The following is a 17,671-nucleotide window of genomic DNA, read 5'->3' on the forward strand; positions in this document are numbered from 1 at the left end:
CCCTGATGTTGATCCCTGTACGGGGATCGCAGCCATAACAGGTCAGAAGCCACTGCCAGATTTCTGGATAGGGCTGCGTTCAGAGTTTCTTGCCTTGGCAAATCGCGCTGTTAAGACACTGATGCCCTTTGCAACCACGTACCTATGTGAGAGTGGATTCTCAGCCCTCGCTAGCATGAAAACTAAGTACAGGCACAGACTGTGTGTGTAAAATGATTTAAGACTGAGACTCTCTCCAATACAAACCAACATTGCTCTCTCTCTCTCTCTCTCTCTCTCCCTCTCTCTCTCTCTCTCTCCCTCTCTCCCTCTCTCTCTCTCTCCCTCTCCCTGCCTGCCTGCCTGCCTGTCAGAGGTGGATGCCCATAATTTAGACCAGCAGCATGGCAGCAATGCATCCTGGGGGAATGGAGAGGTCCATCACAGTGGCAGACTCTTTTCATAGTGTCTCCACCCATGGAAAAATTACAAAGAGGAATAACGTTAGGATACACACCATGACTGACAAGGCCTATCAATCAATGGTAATGAGGAGACAAACATGAAACTCTGGACATTTTGTTATAGGGATGGGCCTGCAACTGGTGGCCCGCGCACCAGAACTGTCCCGACCTTCCCCTTTTTTTTATCATTCAGGTGTATTTTTTTTACCGTATTTTATCTTTACCAACATATTTTCCACAAATAGTCTATCCATAATAGATTACAATTTATAGTGCCATCAAGTTTTATTGTTATTAGCTTCTCATAAGCGCTCTGTTTCAGTCGATTTATGGATTGTACCTTGGGACAGAGGAAGAGCAAAATTGTCTCACTCGGGATGAGTTGTCTGAAAGGTCAACATTTCTGCAGTGAATCTCATTCCAAAAATGCCCTAGTTTTCATCCCCTCGCTGTATGTGCTACACTGAACGCTGGGGAATTCCTCATTGAGATATGCGCACTTAAATGGAACTTAATTCCTTTTGTTATGCACTTTCTTCTCCGTGCGTATTCTGACCTTGAACTAAAGCATGGGGGAATGCAAGTGCCAACCTGGTCCACGTTTGGGGTTGATATCCCTGAAATGGAGGTGTGGTAGAGGTGTGTCTACAGATAAGAGAATTCTGATTTTGGCTTAATGCTGCTTTATAACCAAGTAGGAAGGTGGTAATTACCAGTTGTGAAGTTGTAAATACCAGTTGGATGCATTCACTTGCTTTGAACTCATTGACAAAAGCTTATTGGCTAATGGCCAATAACAAGCTGCGTAAACCACAAACTAAATGTTCAGCTATAGTATCACTCTTGTAAACAAATTATAGTGTTCAAAAACGATATTAATAGATTGCCTTTATATATAATGTTTTTTGTTGCATTTATCTGCCCATAAATGCTGTTGTTGAGATAATTTCCTTAGTAGGCGCCGTCAAAGGTCAGCATGTGGGAGAAGTCGGAGCTCAGGGATGATAGACGAGTCTCCCACTAATAATTACCAGTTGGAGGGGCGTTCAAGTGAATTTTTCCCAGTCATATATGATAAATATCACCTTCCCACTTGGTTATGAACACAGCATAATTCCCTGTTAATTCCACTACCTTTACGTGTGAGAAAACCTAGAATAAACCTAGAAAATTGCTTAAGTTGGAGACTTATATCTCCCTCACTAACTTTAAGAATTATCTGAGCAGCTTACCGATCGCTGCAGCTGTACATAGCCCATCTGTAAAGAGCCCACCCAACTACCTACCTCATCCCCATATTGTTTTTATTTACTTTTTTGCTCTTTTGCTCTCGAGTATTTCTACTTGCACATCTTCATCTGCACATCTATCACTTCAGTGTTCATTTTCTAAATTGTAATTACTTCGCTACTGTGGCCTATTTATTGCCTTACCTCCTTACTCCATTTGCACACACTGTATATAGATTTTTATATTGTGTTATTGACTGAACTTTTGTTTATCCTATGTTTAACTCTGTGTTGTTGTTTGTTACACTGCTTTGCTTTATCTTGGACAGGTTGCAGTTGTAAATGAGAACTTGTTCTCAACTGGCCAACCTGGTTAAATAAAGGTGAAATAAAAAAATATATTTCAAAAATAAGTTAAAATGGGAAATTACAAGATTGCAAAATGTTGTTGACCTCTAAAACATAATTTAGGAAAAATTAAATGACTAAGATGTTGTTCTGTTGTTTTCATTTGAGGAAATATTGAAAAATATGCCCTACCAGGTGGTTAAGTTTCCCATTAAATGTATTTAACGCAAGTTACGCACTTGCATAAGGTCTGAAAACAAACGACTGAGAAATGCTTCAATTCAAACATGTAGAAAGGGCACATACTGTATATTCGTACAGTAAGTTGGAATCGGGGCCTTTTTACAAAAACAGTGTCTGCATCCTGGAAAATCTTTAAAAGTTTTGTTTTTAGTTTCTGGTCTATTGCCATTTTAATTCATTATATTAGTCGTAGAGTCATGAAACTTTCACAGAACATGGAGGGGAAACATAACATTCACATACATTGTAAAGATGTGCGCTGAGAGTCGGGAAGCAAGTTCAGGAAGTGAGTGTTTTAATTAAATAAATGGAACATAATACGAAAGAACAGAAACGGAAACAATGACGCCAGGGGAAGGAACCAAAGGCATTGACATATACAGGGCAGGTAATCAAGGAAGTGATGGAGTCCAGGTGAGTCTGACGACGCGCAGGTGCGTGTAACGATGGTGACAGGTGTGCGCCATAACGAGCAGCCTGGTGACCTAGAAGCCGGAGAGGGAGCACAAGTGACATACATGCACATAAAGTGGGATATACGTATTTCCAGGACGCTCAACAATAGGCAAACCAGTGTTGTTTATTATCAAGGGCTTGATTCAATTCATATAATTCAAGTTCAGCGCTATAGCTCGATTGTAATTTAAAGGTATATTCCGATTGAGCCGACATATGCAGCGTTTACAGTGAAATCAGTCTCCGCAAATTTCAATCATGCTATAGCGCTGAACTTCAGCTTTACGGATTGAAACACCCCCAAAATGAAGATAGAACAATAGGATCATTTTGCAAACTGAGGTTAAACATGACAGGATGATAACTTACCTTTGCAGCTCACCTGCTGAACCCTCTGAGTGTCATTCTCAGCCCTGACCTCCAACAGTCTCCATCCATTTCCTGACAATCTAATGAGCATTTCTGTCTGCAGTTAGTCTCATATGCGTCAGCATGAAAAGGGGCTGTGTGTGTTTGTGTACTAAAACCTCTGTTTTAGTGTAGGTCTGTGTGTGCGCAAAACCTCTTTGTGTGTGTGTGTGTGTGTGTGTGTGTGTGTGTGTGTGTGTGTGTGTGTGTGTGTGTGTGTGTGTGTGTGTGTGTGTGTGTGTGTGTGTGTGTGTGTGTGTGTGTGTGTGTGTGTGTGTGTGTGTGTGTGTGTGTGTGTGTGTGTCTTCACCTGTGCCAGTACACATTGTGTGCGTTTGTGCTCATCGGTCTTTAAAAGAATGAAAGAGAACGTGTTTTGCTCAGCTCTCCTCAGCTGTAGAGTCCGTGGGAGTATTGACATTTAATCATCCACAACAGCTGTGCAGGATTTTACCAGACTTGTTCCACTTCATTTTAACAGTGTGCCAACAACGCACAACACAATTACCCTACTCCTTCCAGTCGCCATGGGGATGGGAAGAGGCACAGTGTAGGGGTGTCTAAATATTGGTGTTGGCACTACTTTTTCTCAGCCACATGGACATCCAATGTCCACAGTTATGAGTATTGCGGCGTAATACACCAAAAAAGGATCCAATGTCCGATGTCACTGCTCCGTAGCAAGTGTTGAGTAAAGCTTGTTTTTATGTTTTGGTGTATTTTACTGATTATTTGAGAGACTGGATCAACACACGTTCTGTCGCACAGTTCTACGGTTTGACTAGTTAGTTTTTGTTTTGACGGATGTCCACAGGAGGGTGCCACGTGCCTGGCAGCTTCTGTGGAAGAAATATATAAATATTTCTATGTAGGGTAGTCTCAGCCCTGCGTCTAAATCAGAGCAGTGCTCAGGAGAGGGAGAGAAAGAGAGAGGGGAGGGGGAGTGAGAAAAAGGAGGGAGGGTGGCCGAAAACTAAGAGAGGAGAGCGAGAGACGAGGAAAGGAACAGAAAACCTGCAACACCTCATCAGCTGTTTGTGCTGCTTGTCAACTCTTCTTTTACCATGGCTACAACATCCCAGGACTTAGACTAAGGAGGAAACAAAGACACGAGTGTGAGAGAGAAAGAGAGAGGAGAGAGAAAAAGAAAAAAAGCAAGAACCCTTCACTTCTAAGTCAAAAAGGAAGAGTGAGAGTGAAAGGAGAGAGAGGAAAGGTGGGCGAGAGGAGGAGTAGGCACCCTTTCCTTGAAGAAGTAAGCGTGCAAGGGGAAAAGGAGAGAGGAGGAAGGAGGGAGCGCACTCTACTGTGTGGACATGGGGTTGTATGCTGTTCTGTTGATCTGTCTATCCCAGGCACAGTTTGGGAGAATTTGGGCGCAGGAGCGAACAGGTAAGATCTCAGCTTGTATCACATGAACACTAGCACACACACAAACAAACAAACAAACACACACACACACACACACACACACACACACACACACACACACACACACACACACACACACACACACACACACACACACACACACACACACACACACACACACACACACACACACACACACACACACACACACACACACACACACACACACACACACAATACACTTACATACCTGAGGTAAATAGTCCCAGAACTATCTTCCCACTGTCAAAATACTGTGTGTGTGTGTGTGTGTGTGTGTGTGTGTGTGTGTGTGTGTGTGTGTGTGTGTGTGTGTGTGTGTGTGTGTGTGTGTGTGTGTGTGTGTGTGTGTGTGTGTGTGTGTGTGTGTGTGTGTGTGTGTGTGTGTGTGTGTGTGTGTGTGTGTGTGTGTGTGTGTGTGTGTGTGTGTGTAAGAGAGAGAAAGAGAGAGAAAGAGAATGTGTGTGTGTGTGTGTGAAAGAGATTTGTTTTCGATACATGGACAAAAGTTTGTATATGTGGCCAAGCCTTACTCTTCTGAACATCTGTGCAAGCTATGCTAAAAGGCTAACAGTCCTTTCAAAACTTATCTCTGTGAGTCAGAGGAAACACTTGAAGGCACTGTGATGGATTTGATTTTCTACCCACTCTTTGTCATCATCACCAGTCATGAGTGTGTGTGTGTGTGTGTGTATTTGCATGAGGGAAAGTATGTATGTGTGTGTCTGTGTGTGCAAACACCTTTATGTCTGTTCAACCACATCACAGTGTTTGCCTATGAGTGTGTGTGTGCGTGTGCATGTGTGTATTTCAGTACTCCTTGGAGATGCAGTATTTTTAGCAGCCTCCGTTCTTCCACCGCTCCTCCTCCTACAATCAGTGCTGCTCTAGATTCACTGCCCTCTCCTGTGGTCCCCCTCCCTCTGATCAGGGGCCCAGCTCTGCAGTGAAGAGCCCAGCCCAGAGAGGCCCCTCTGGGCCCCCAGTGAGAAGAGACAGACCCCAGCCCCATATGCCCACCACAGGGGCCCCATATCGCAACAGCAGAGCCTGGCAAGAGAACAGTGCTTTCCCCTTGGATGAGGAGGTCGTCATGCCTCATGAAGTGTTCCTCGATCCTGGCCGTGGAGAACCACTGGATGTACAGCCTTCTAGTTCCATCACACACATGATTTAGATATTGCTATCGAGGGCTTGATGTGTCGATGCAGGGGTGCTAATGCTCGGTTGGAACATAAGCCTGCCCGCCATGTAGCTATACCCAGGTCCATGATGGAAGAACTGGCCTAATGTTAAAGGAACATCCACAAATCAGATGATGGTGAGACTACAGGATAAAGGAACATTAGTGCCCTCGAATCACATAGTTGGTTCTGATGGAGACTAGCTTGACGTGCTTTGAAAGGTCAGTTAGGTGTCTCGGGATTGAGAATAAAATAAAAAATGACATAATAGACAAGTCTAGACAACCTGGGAGGGGTCAGAAGAGCGCTCATAAGGTTCTCAAAGATCAGCTATGACTTTGTGTTAAAAAATGAAGGACTCAAATCGAAGTGGACATTGGTGAACTTTCATCCGTCCAGTTATTGCAGATGAGTGAAAGGAGTTAAGAAAAGGAAATATGATTATCAAGCACTCATTTAACGAGCATAAACTGAGCATTTGCAGACTTGGCATAAACTGTCTAAGCATGTGCGTACCGAGCACAACCTGATTGTGTGCAGACCAAGTACAACCAGCGCATTTTTGAAACGAACAACGAGGAAACACACCAATCGTGGTTAAACAGACATTTTTCTGTTATCGTCATCTTTTGACTGTACGACCCCATGGATCTGAAGCTCAATCCCTTGTCTGCAGCCTCTGGCAAATATAGGCAACCTGGAACACACTCAAGACGTTTGTCACTCTCTGTGGGCACATCGGTGGTTGTAAATGTTTGTTTATAGTGTTTAACTTCCCTTAGGGTTCTATATAATGACGGCATGAGGATTTCATATATTTTGGAAAGGGAAGAATGTAGCATGTGAGTTTACCATTGTAGAATGACTACATGTAAATGCAACTCTCCCTGAGGTAATTTGTGTGAATTAGGTCACTTAACCTGGGGTGATTTTCCTGAAACATTCGTAGCACTAAGACCATTGTTGGTCCATTGCCTAGAAAGTACTTATAAATGGACTGCTGTGACAAATCGTCAAAAAACTTCACTCGGGGCAAGGAAATTATTAAGATTGGGACAAAACAAAATGGGGAATCTATCCCTTTAAGATGATCTCTGTGCTACAAAGTGTCTGGGAAACTGACCCCCGATTGAAGAACAGTGAATAAAAAGATAGTGGTGTTAATAAAGCCCTTTGTAAGACAGCAGTGAATCCAACTCATATTAACTATATTGCTCCCTATAAACTATTACAGGCCCCACTCAATGAGGGTTTGGCCACAGAGTTTTGAAACCCAGAGGCCCAAAATGGCCGATACTTCCAGGAATGCCTCGCAAAGCAGACTCGACAGACTAGGTTTTGGGATTTTGATAGTCAATGAGAGAAGTGAAAAATTCATCCTTATAGTTGTTCATTTTCTGGATAAAAAACAACTATATTTTGATGATGTGACCATTGACAATCAGTTTTTTTGAAAATCCTATATCTTGAAAACTTAATTGCTGACATGCAGAGTAATAATAACCCAAAATAAAAAAATAGGTTTTTGTGGATTATTCCTTTAAATAGATGAACATGGTATTACTCCAACTTTGTGAAAGTGTCAAATTGACATGTTTTAATTTGTGTCAAAGGATTGCCTTTGATTTGGCTGCCTGGAGATGTGCAGTTCAGTACGACATGACCGTTAGACCCGCTGACGTGTTTCTACTCATGAGCTTAGCTAGCTAACATCCCCATGACATCGCTTACAAATGTGATCAAGGATTTATATTGGAGAAGCTATTTCTGTTGCCTGGCTACCCAAACCCAAAACTACCCAATGAGTCTGGATCTGAGTACCTCCCCAACGATTTCTAGAATGAAAATGTCCCGAACCATTCTGATTGGTCACAGAATCCGATGATGATCCAATCGATGATGACTTTGTTTTGTATAACACCCCTCATTTTGACGTCACCACAAATGACTTCAAGGATGGCATTCTCAGACTGATGTATGTAGGGAACATAGAGCAGCAGAAGAATTTCAGTTTTAGTCATCAGGCAACAGTTTTTAAGCATCTTCATACTAACCCATCTTTGGTTTGGTATCAGTATGCCATTATGGAACAACTACACGAATGTGATCTTATGTGAAGTTAATGTGACAACATGTAAAGCAATATGTGATAACATGAAACTACACGTGACAATATGTGAGCACGTATGAAAACATGACCTCGTGAAATAAACGTGACGACATGGGGATGTCACATTTTAACGTGATAACATGAAACTACACACACAACAAAAGGTAAACACATGTGTGTAACGGCTTTCTTCCTGGGAAGGAGAGGAGGACCAAAACGCAGCATGGTTGAAGTTCATAGTTCTTTAATAAGAGACACTTAACATGAACAAACTACAAAACGTGGCAAAACCGAAACAGTCCTATCTGGTGCATAAAACACAAAGACAGGGAACAACCACCCACAAAACCCAACACAAAACAGGCTACCTAAATATGGTTCCCAATCAGAGACAATGACTAACACCTGCCTCTGATTGAGAACCATATCAAGCCAAACATAGAAATATACAAACTAGACCCACAACATAGAATGCCCACCCAGCTCACGTCCTGACCAACACTAAAACAAGGAAAACACAAAAGAACTATGGTCAGAACGTAACAATGTGAAAACATCTCGTGAAATAAATGTGACAAATGTAACGTGATAACATGAAACTACACTTAACATATAAGCACAGTGGCTCCCAGCTTGTATGGCTCCCAGCTTGTGTGGCTCCCAGCTTGTATGGCTCCCAGATTGTATGGCTCCCAGATTGTATGGCTCCCAGCTTGTATGGCTCCCAGCTTGTGTGGCTCCCAGCTTGTATGGCTCCCAGCTTGTATGGCTCCTAGCTTGTATGGCTCCCAGCTTGTATGGCTCCCAGATTGTATGGCTCCCAGCTTGTGTGGCTCCCAGCTTGTGTGGCGCCCAGCTTGTATGGCTCCCAGCTTGTGTGGCTCCCAGCTTGTGTGGCTCCCAGCTTGTGTGGCTCCCAGCTTGTATGGCTCCCAGATTGTATGGCTCCCAGCTTGTGTGGCTCCCAGCTTGTGTGGCTCCCAGCTTGTGTGGCTCCCAGCTTGTATGGCTCCCAGCTTGTATGGCTCCCAGCTTGTGTGGCTCCCAGCTTGTGTGGCTCCCAGCTTGTATGGCTCCCAGCTTGTGTGGCCCCGAAAAAAAAAGCACCATTCTGCAATAACTGTCATTTTTATTCAGACATTTGGAACAACACAAATAAATAATCATAGTAATCATAATCATAATAATTTAAAACTATATAAATATATATACAAAAATAAGACTCATAAATATCAAAATGAAGTAACAAAAACAAATAGAAACAAATTGTAGTATATAAATACAAATAAAAAAGAGAATAGAATTATTACGCTATTACCCTAACAAAAAACACAAATACAACTAAATTGCACAAATCCTATGTCAAAAAATACACAAATAGAATAACACACTTATAAAGAAGAGAACCTGATTACTACACTGTTGCACTTCAAACAAGAAACACATAAACTAAATTGCATTACTAATTGCATTAGTACTGTACAAAGTTAGAGGTGTGCTATTTGATAGATTCCCCCGCTCCCACTACCTCGGGCTTCCAGTGGAGACCTGAGGTCCACCTACCCCCACCCCCCTCCCCATCTCATTCTTCTGAGTGGGAGGCCTTCCCAGGCAGTAGCCTGCCTAGCTCATAAACAAGAATCAGGACACCCACTCCGACAAGGTTAATTGACCCACAGTCCATGCTGCCCATGTCGCCGATGCCTAAATCCGACACTGTATGAGCACATGTGAAAACACAAATATTAACATGGGAAGTCAGGGCCAGGGGCACATATTGTAGGTGCATTCGTAGCTGCAGTGAGAGATGGGAGTAATGAAACGGATTTAGATATAATTAAAACACGATTTAAAAATCATATTAATCATATTTCCATTTTCAGAGAAAAGCTCTTCTCTATGTAATGATATGTGCAGCATAAACACCTTTTTATCCCACACCCCTATGACCTTTCCCTTGAATGTGAAAACGTGTTTTTGGAACACATCACGTGGAATTTCACGTGAAATGATGTGGAGGTTTTTTCCCCATAAGAGTATACTTGCATGAACAGAAGCCATATTTATTTCAGTCACAAGGCCACAGTCATTATAATGATTAGCAGTCCCCCATAAACATTTTGCTCCACCTCAAAGATCGCCATCTCCTTTTATTAAAAACGATTTTACTGACTTAAACTCTGGCCGTTCTCCCTTTCTTTGTCTGTCCTCAGGGGTTTGAGCATGCGTGTCTGGGCAGAGGAGACGTAGTCATTATTTGTGTGCGTCTGTAAGTTGTTGTTCGCATGACTTAATTCCCTAATAATTCCACCACCTGTACACGTGAGCAAACCTACCGGTTCCAAGTGGAAAAAGCTATCTACTTCTTTTTTTCTGATCGCTGGAGACAAATGTGAAACCAGTCATATGGCAGCAAACTGAAACATATCAACATATCAACTTTCCCACAGTGAAGTTTATTAAATGCTGTGCCATTATGCAGAATTTTAATTGTACAGCCTTTTAACTTGGAGAGATCGGCGCTGTCAAATGTCTTAATTGTAGACTAGTCCGACTTTCCTATTTCTATCATGTTAAATATTAGCCACTATCAGTATTGACTGTCAGTAGGTCTAATAACAACACAAGCCGAAGAACAGCATCCCAACCGTGAAGCATGGGGGTAGCAGCATCATGTTGTGGGGATGCTTTGCTACAGGAGGGACTGGTGCACTTCACAAAATAGATGGCATCATGGGGTAGGACAATTACGTAGATATATTGAAGCAACATCTCAAGACATCAGTCAGGAAGTTAAAGATTGGTCGCAAATGGGTCTTCCAAATGGACAATGACCCCAAGCATACTTCCAAAGTTGTGGCAAAATTTCTTAAGGACAACAAAGTCAAGGTATTGGAGTGGCCAACACAATGCCCTGACCTCAACCCCATAGTAAATTTGTGGGCAGAACTGAAAAAGTGTGTGTGAGCAAGGGGGCCTACAAAACCTGACTCACTTACACCAGCTCTGTCAGGAGAAATGGGCCAAAATTCACCCAACTTATTGTGGGAAGCTTGTGGAAGGGTACCTTAAACGTTTGACCCAAGTTAAACAATGTAAAGGCAATGCTACCAAATACTAATTGAGTGTATGTAAACTTCGAACCCACTGGGAATGTGATGAAATAAATAAAAGCTGAAATATATAATTCTCTCTACTATTATGCTGACATTTCACATTCTTAAAATAAAGTGGTGATCCTAACTGACCTAAGAGAGGACATTTTTATGAGGATTAAATGTCAGGAATTGAGAAAAAGTGAGTTTAAATCTATTTCGACTTCAACTGTAAATGTGGCAATTTTCATAAATAATCAAACCAGGATTTTTTAACATTTTGTTCGTAAATGCTCTCCAAACCATTTTTTATGATTCACAAATACTTTCCTTACCCTAAATAATCTAAAAGACCAGAGTATTATTAAATCTACCAATTGTTGCATCTGTTGACAAATTTCTAACTTAAAGGTTCACCATATTTAAAGGGATGGCTTAAAGATAAATGTACTGAAAACCCTGTTGAATGAAAACCCCATGAGAAAATATGTTGGCCAGCAAGTGGGAGGGATGAATTACATTTATTCAGCGTGCGCAAGGGAACCATGCATGCAAAGCCTGTTTCACACCTTCATAAGGTAAGTCTGAATACCAACTACTGAGAAGTGCGTCGCAAAGGCGTTCTCAATTAAGAAATGCTAATCTCCTACGTTTGGAATCTTTACCCAACAGTATGAGCGCCATCCGTTAAGTCAGCAAAAGTAATGTATTGTTCATTAATGTATTGGAAAAAGCTTAAAGTACGAAGTCCATTGACTGATGTCTCCCTGCAAAAGAAAGTGCATAAGTTATATGCAGCTATAAGAAAAGGAGCAGTATGGATTACCTTCATTGTCACTCATTTTGTTGGATGAAACTGAACTTAGACAGCTTGAATTTCAGTGCATTCAGCATGGAGTATGGACGTATTGTCTCATGATAATGCTGAGGCTTGTGAGATAACTGTGGATGGATGATATGCTGACAGAGAATGGGGGAAAGAAAATAACGACAGTGAATAGGACTCAGGAGATGGATGACAGTGTATTGTCCCATACAAAAACGGCTAATAATGAGTGATTGTGACGCTTAATTAACCTACATAATTGAGTGAGATAATTATTTTGTCTCGATAAGGTAGTAAATAGTAGCTTCACTTGATGTGGGTTTATTGAAGCTAGGCCTACGGATCGCTCTGTGTGTGTGTGTATGTGTGTGTGTGTGTATGTGCATGCATGCGTTTCTGAGCATGTTACCCAGTGTGGATGATTTAGGGATTTGTTCTTACCAGTGTATTATATAGGCCTATGTATCTGTACTGTACATATGTGGCTGATGATGCTTGCCCTACATTGGCTTCTTTCCTTATATGTGTTTCAAACACCCACCAGATTTGCAAGGTTGGTGCCGCAATGCAGGCACTCCAGAGGGATGTTCTAGGGCGGACACATCTCCCTTTGTCGTAGTGTTATCTCACATAAAGCAATGGTGCCGTCCTGTTCCAAAGGATCTATAGAAAACCTGGGTTCAAAGAGTATTTGTTTTGTTTCAAATGATGCAGTTGATTGAGCTTGCCTGGTACAATGGAACCAATGGAATAGTCCCAGAAGTGCAAACTGCAAACCCTGCCCATCTGACACGCAGGCAGGTTCAATCGAATGCTGAAAGTATTTGAATGAAAATGGATACTAATTTACCATAGGTCTGGTGTAGAGGGGTGCACCTATTGTAAGACATGTATGTACTGTGCAGTATATAGGATTGTCCTCCCATTGATTGCCTTTAAGATGTGCTGAGATTTGTTGGATCGTTGAGGGAGACACACTGATGGAGCAAGACCCAGTGTGTGTGTGTGTTTTGCAGAACAGTGTTATGACAACTGTCCATTCCTTGAGTCACTGTCCATCTTCCTCTCTCTCTCTCTCTCTCTCACCCTCTCTCACTCCTCCTCTTTGTCCTCCCTCCGTACTCGGACACCCCTCAGCTAAGTCCCATATGGCACCCTTTTTTCCTATATAGTGCACTACTTTTACTGGTCAAAATGGCACCCTATTCCCTATATAGTGCACTACTTTAGACTGGTCAAAAGTGGTGCCCTATATAGGGAATAGGGTGCCATTTGGGATGCAGCCCTCATCTTCTCAGCAGAGATAAATGCAGCCAAATCGACCCAATTAAACAGCTTTGATTGTGAAGCGTCAGAAATAGATCCTCTTCCGCTGTTGCAGTGAAATCAAACAAAACCCCTTATTAGAACCACCTCCCCCCTGTGTATGTTTCTCTCTCTCTCTTTCTGATGTTCTCTCTCTTTCACTCTAGCTGTCTCTTTTCGACAACATCCTTTCTTTTCGACAACATCGAGGTCCACATTGGAAACAAGTGTTTTAATTAAGGGAGTGGCTGCATGACCAGGCTCAACACGCCTCTTCCTGAAAGCGAAACAACCTTAACGTCTCTGCATATGCTACTTTAATACAAAAAGCCATTTACATCGCTCCGCTGCTGTTTTCCCCTCCCTTCCTGTATTAAAGACCATTCCTGTTATGCGGGTGAATGAGGACCCAAAAGCGACTTGGCGAAAACAGAGTCTTTATTCCAGTAAAGGAAATAGGCAATACTCCTAGACAAATCAGAGCAGAAAACAAAACATAAAAAACTAATTCCACTCGTAGTGACGAGGACAGACTGGAGACTTGACCATAAACTGTAGGTTGCCTCGGGAAGGCACCGACCGTAGCAGACTCAGACACCTGCTCACACGCAGCATCTGAGGGAAACAAGACACAGCACGGCGAACAATATACAAGGATCCGACAGGACAGAAACGGAAGACAAGGGGAGAAATAGGGACTCTAATCAGAGGACAAGATAGGGAACAGGTGTGGAAAGACTAAATGAGTGAGTAGGAGAATGAGGAACAGCTGGAAGCAGGAACGGAACGATAGAGAGAGGAGAGAGAGGGAGGGAGAGAGAGAGGGATAGAAAAAGGGAACGAACCTAATAAGACCAGCAGGGGGAAACAAACAGAAGGGAAAGCAAAATGACAAGACAATATAAGACAAAACATGACAATTCCTCTTCCGATGACCTGATTGCACTAATTGCTCCAAATTGGTGCAGGCCACACCCTGTTGCACTACACCTGTTCCCACACGTGTTCTCACTCCCAAATCACCACTCCTAAGCCTTTTCTCACTCCTCACCACCTCATATAACCACCATCTCCCATTCTGAACACTAACCATACTTTCATGGGGATGCCATGGGTGGCATGTTCTCCTTTTTTTTGTTTTTTTTTTGTTTTTTTTTGTTTGTTTTTTTGCTGGAAAATAATAAGTGAGTGCCTTATTCATTGGAGAATGTAAACATGCTGATGTTAGAGATGCTTGCAATGGCTGCAGTTTGTACGCTACTGTCATTACCTTAGTACACGTATTGTCCCTGTTGTCAGTAGTTATGTCCTTTTTGTTGTCTTTTAGACATTTCAGTGTTATAATCTTCACCTATAGTTTTGGCACGGTCAGTCACACTTGTTCGCTCTGTTTATCTCCCGTTTTTTATTTCCTCTGCAGAAACTGCCTAAACTTTGCAGGTGAGACAGCAGTGATTCGCTAAGGGGAAGCCACAACTCAGGAATGGCAGCTCACTGCTGGTGGTACGGGTGGTGTTTGCTCGGGTTTAGGGGTTATAGCTGGGTTGGAGTAGTGCTGTGCACTGGACCTTGAAGGGGTGTATGGTTCCTGTAACCTCAACCGTGCAAACAGTGCTGCATGGTCCTGAAACTGTTCTCCATTTAGTTTTAAACAGTGCTTCGTAGGTTTGGAATGTTTTTAACCATTTTCCGCGTCTGAGCGCACGTTTGTGGTCGTTGTTGAATGGTCCCTGCAGTGTACCTTTGCAAATATGTCTGGAACAGTAGCAACAGAACAAAACGCATCCACAGCAGAACTCAATCTATAAACTAGTCTAAGTAACAGGTTGCGCTGACAAAAAAACGAAACGTAAGTTAGCGACCTAACAGCTAGACTTTGTTAGCATGTACCACGTCTCTGGTGAGCACAACGGAGAAATGTCATATTGTTTAGAAAAGCGATGCATGTCAGCTGCTGTTAGTTTAACTAACTTGGATGGCAGCCATGTTTGTTAAACAAGCAAACTTTCATCCCAGATTGTTTATTTGCATCTTACAGTGAATTGCAAAGTCAAAGATGGCTGCGCCCATTGCCTGTAAAATATTAATTTAGGTTGGGCACTTTAAAGAATATAAGTCTTATATCTACTTGTTAGTGTTTACAAGAACTGGAGCACATGACTTGACAAGTTGTTTACAGTTTGGCAAAGCAAATAATGTTATCACCTCACAGATCATCGCAAATGCAAGCCTACTGCCTAACCGTATCGTGAAAGTAAAACAGGGCTGCCAGACTTGGTTGAAATGATTTGTAGGGGGATTCATTTCAGTTCTGGGGAAATGCAGTAAATGTTACTATGATGGGGGATTTATCAATAAATTGGGGTGGAGGGGGGGGCAGGAAACAAAGTTTGTAAGGTAAATAAAACCTTCTGGAAAGGGAGGGTCTGAGCTGGCAACCCTGAGTAACGATAGTTACAATCTAAATTGAGTGAACAATCCATTTTGTTATGACATCCAGAAAGCATTGTATGATGTCAAACATGGCACGATGCATAGCTGGCATTTAGCTTAGCATTAGCTCAGTACAACCATTACAATCTATACAAGAAAAAAATGCATGATTTGTCACCATTATTTGAAAATGTGATTAAAACAGAATATACATTATGCTCCATACTGTGCATAGTATGCTACAGTAGAAACGACAACACGATATACAGAAACTATAATGACAATGTAATAAGGCACTTACTTTGAAAGGAATGCACACATGTCCAATGTTGTCATTAGTAAAGAAAACCACAGAAGCAATGCGGGCCCCAGCCGGTATATTTGCCAGGAGGAAAAAGTTTGCAAGTTACAGTGCATTTGGAAAGCATTCAGACAACTTGACTGCTATATTTTGTTACCTTACAGCATTATTCTAAACTTGAATACACCATAAACACAATACACCATAATGACAAACCCGGAAACATTTATTTTTAAAATTGTAAATGTATCAAGTAAAAACATACCTTATTTACATAAGTATTCAGACCCTTCGCTATTAGACTCAATTGAGCGCAGGTGCATCCTGTTTCCACTGATTGCCCTTGATGTTTCTACAACTTGATTGGGAACCAGCTGTGGTAAATTCAATTGATTGGACATGATTTGGAAAGGCACACACAGATACTTTACACAAATCACATGTGGATTGTATGAGGATATGGATTAGTAGTTGTGGTTTCTACAGGGGGAACACAAAGAGGAGAAAAACAATAGGGGTGCGCCGATCTCGTCATACTTACATTTGTAATCCTATCTGTTTTATCACACCTGAAACTCTGTGTGATAATCAGATTTACTCGTGATCTAAAAAACATAAGTGCGCTAAATGCCAGTAAGCCTATACCCCAAGTGCATATGACTGCACTATCAATCCAAACACATCTCAGAGCACATCTGTATGTTTCTTTACAAGTTGTTCCAAGCTAAGAAACAACATTTCCTGACAGCTGAAAATGCACATGATTTACTTACTTAGTCCTATTCAATTATCCACCAAATAGGCTAATAAATAATGCATGGCTGGCTACTGCTGACCTGCATTTATGCCAGACACAGATTTAGTTGAAGGTATTCACTCGCCCTATACTTTAAATCAAAGTTTATTGGTCACGTACACGGATTTGCAGATGTTATCGCAGGTGCAGAGAAATGCTTGTGTTTCTAGCTCAAACAGTCCAGTAAAAACACCTAGCAATAAGCACAAAATCCAAAAATAAAGAAATACCCCATAATTACAAAGCGAAAACAGGTTTTTAGACATATTTGCTAATGTAATGAGGTCGAAGGAATTGTCCGTAGAGCTCTAAGACAGGATTGTGTTGAGGCACAGATCTGGGGAAGGGTACAAAAAAATGTCTGCAGCATTAAAGGTCCCAAAGAACACAGTGGCCTCCATCATTCTCAAATGGAAGAAGTTTGGAAGCACCAAGACTATTCCTAGAGCTGGCCAACCGGCCAAACTGTGCAATCGGGGGAGAAGTGCCTTGGTCAGGGAGGTGAACAAGGACCCGATGGTCCCAGAGTTCCTCTCTGGAGATGTGAGAACCTTCCAGAAGGACAACTATCTCTGCAGCACTCCACCAATCAGGCCTTAATGGTGGAGTGGCCAGACTGAAGCCACTCCTCAGTAAAAGGCAAATGACAGCCCCCTTGGAGTTTGCCAAAAGGCACCTAAAGTACACTCAGACCATGAGAAAGATGGTTTCAGATTCTCTAGTCTGATGAAACCAAGATTGAACTCTTTGGCCTGAATGCCAAGCGTCACGTCTGGAGGAAACCTGGCACCATCCCTACGGTGAAGCATGGGGGTGGTAGCATCATGCTGTGGGGATGTTTTTCAGCGGCAGTGCCTGGGAGACTAGTCAGGATCGAGGGAAAGATGAAAGGAGTAAAGTACAGAAATATCCTTGTTTAAAAACCTGCTCCAGAGCGCTCAGGACCTCAGACTGGGGCAAAGGTTAACCTTCCAACAGGACAAGGACTCTAAGCACACTGCAAAGACAACGCAGGATTGGCTTCGGGACAAGTCTCTGAATGTCCTTGAGTGGCCCAGTCAGAGTCCGGACATGAAGCAGATCG

At 42.3% G+C, this 17,671-nt stretch overlaps 1 protein-coding gene across 2 annotated transcripts in view; it reads left to right on the top strand.

The window, feature by feature from the left end:
• Positions 1-4,070: 4,070 nt before the first annotated feature.
• Positions 4,071-17,671, top strand: part of plxdc1 (plexin domain containing 1) — a 90,339-nt gene continuing 76,738 nt past the window's right edge. For both annotated transcript variants that reach the window (XM_046368062.1, XM_046368063.1), the window contains exon 1: positions 4,071-4,519. In XM_046368062.1, coding sequence (XP_046224018.1) covers positions 4,444-4,519 — 76 coding nt within the window. In that variant the 5' untranslated portion in view covers positions 4,071-4,443. The remainder of the gene's footprint in view (positions 4,520-17,671) is intronic.

This window comes from Oncorhynchus gorbuscha, linkage group LG11 (genome assembly GCF_021184085.1).
Source record: "Oncorhynchus gorbuscha isolate QuinsamMale2020 ecotype Even-year linkage group LG11, OgorEven_v1.0, whole genome shotgun sequence".
Taxonomy (NCBI): Eukaryota; Metazoa; Chordata; class Actinopteri; order Salmoniformes; family Salmonidae; genus Oncorhynchus; species Oncorhynchus gorbuscha.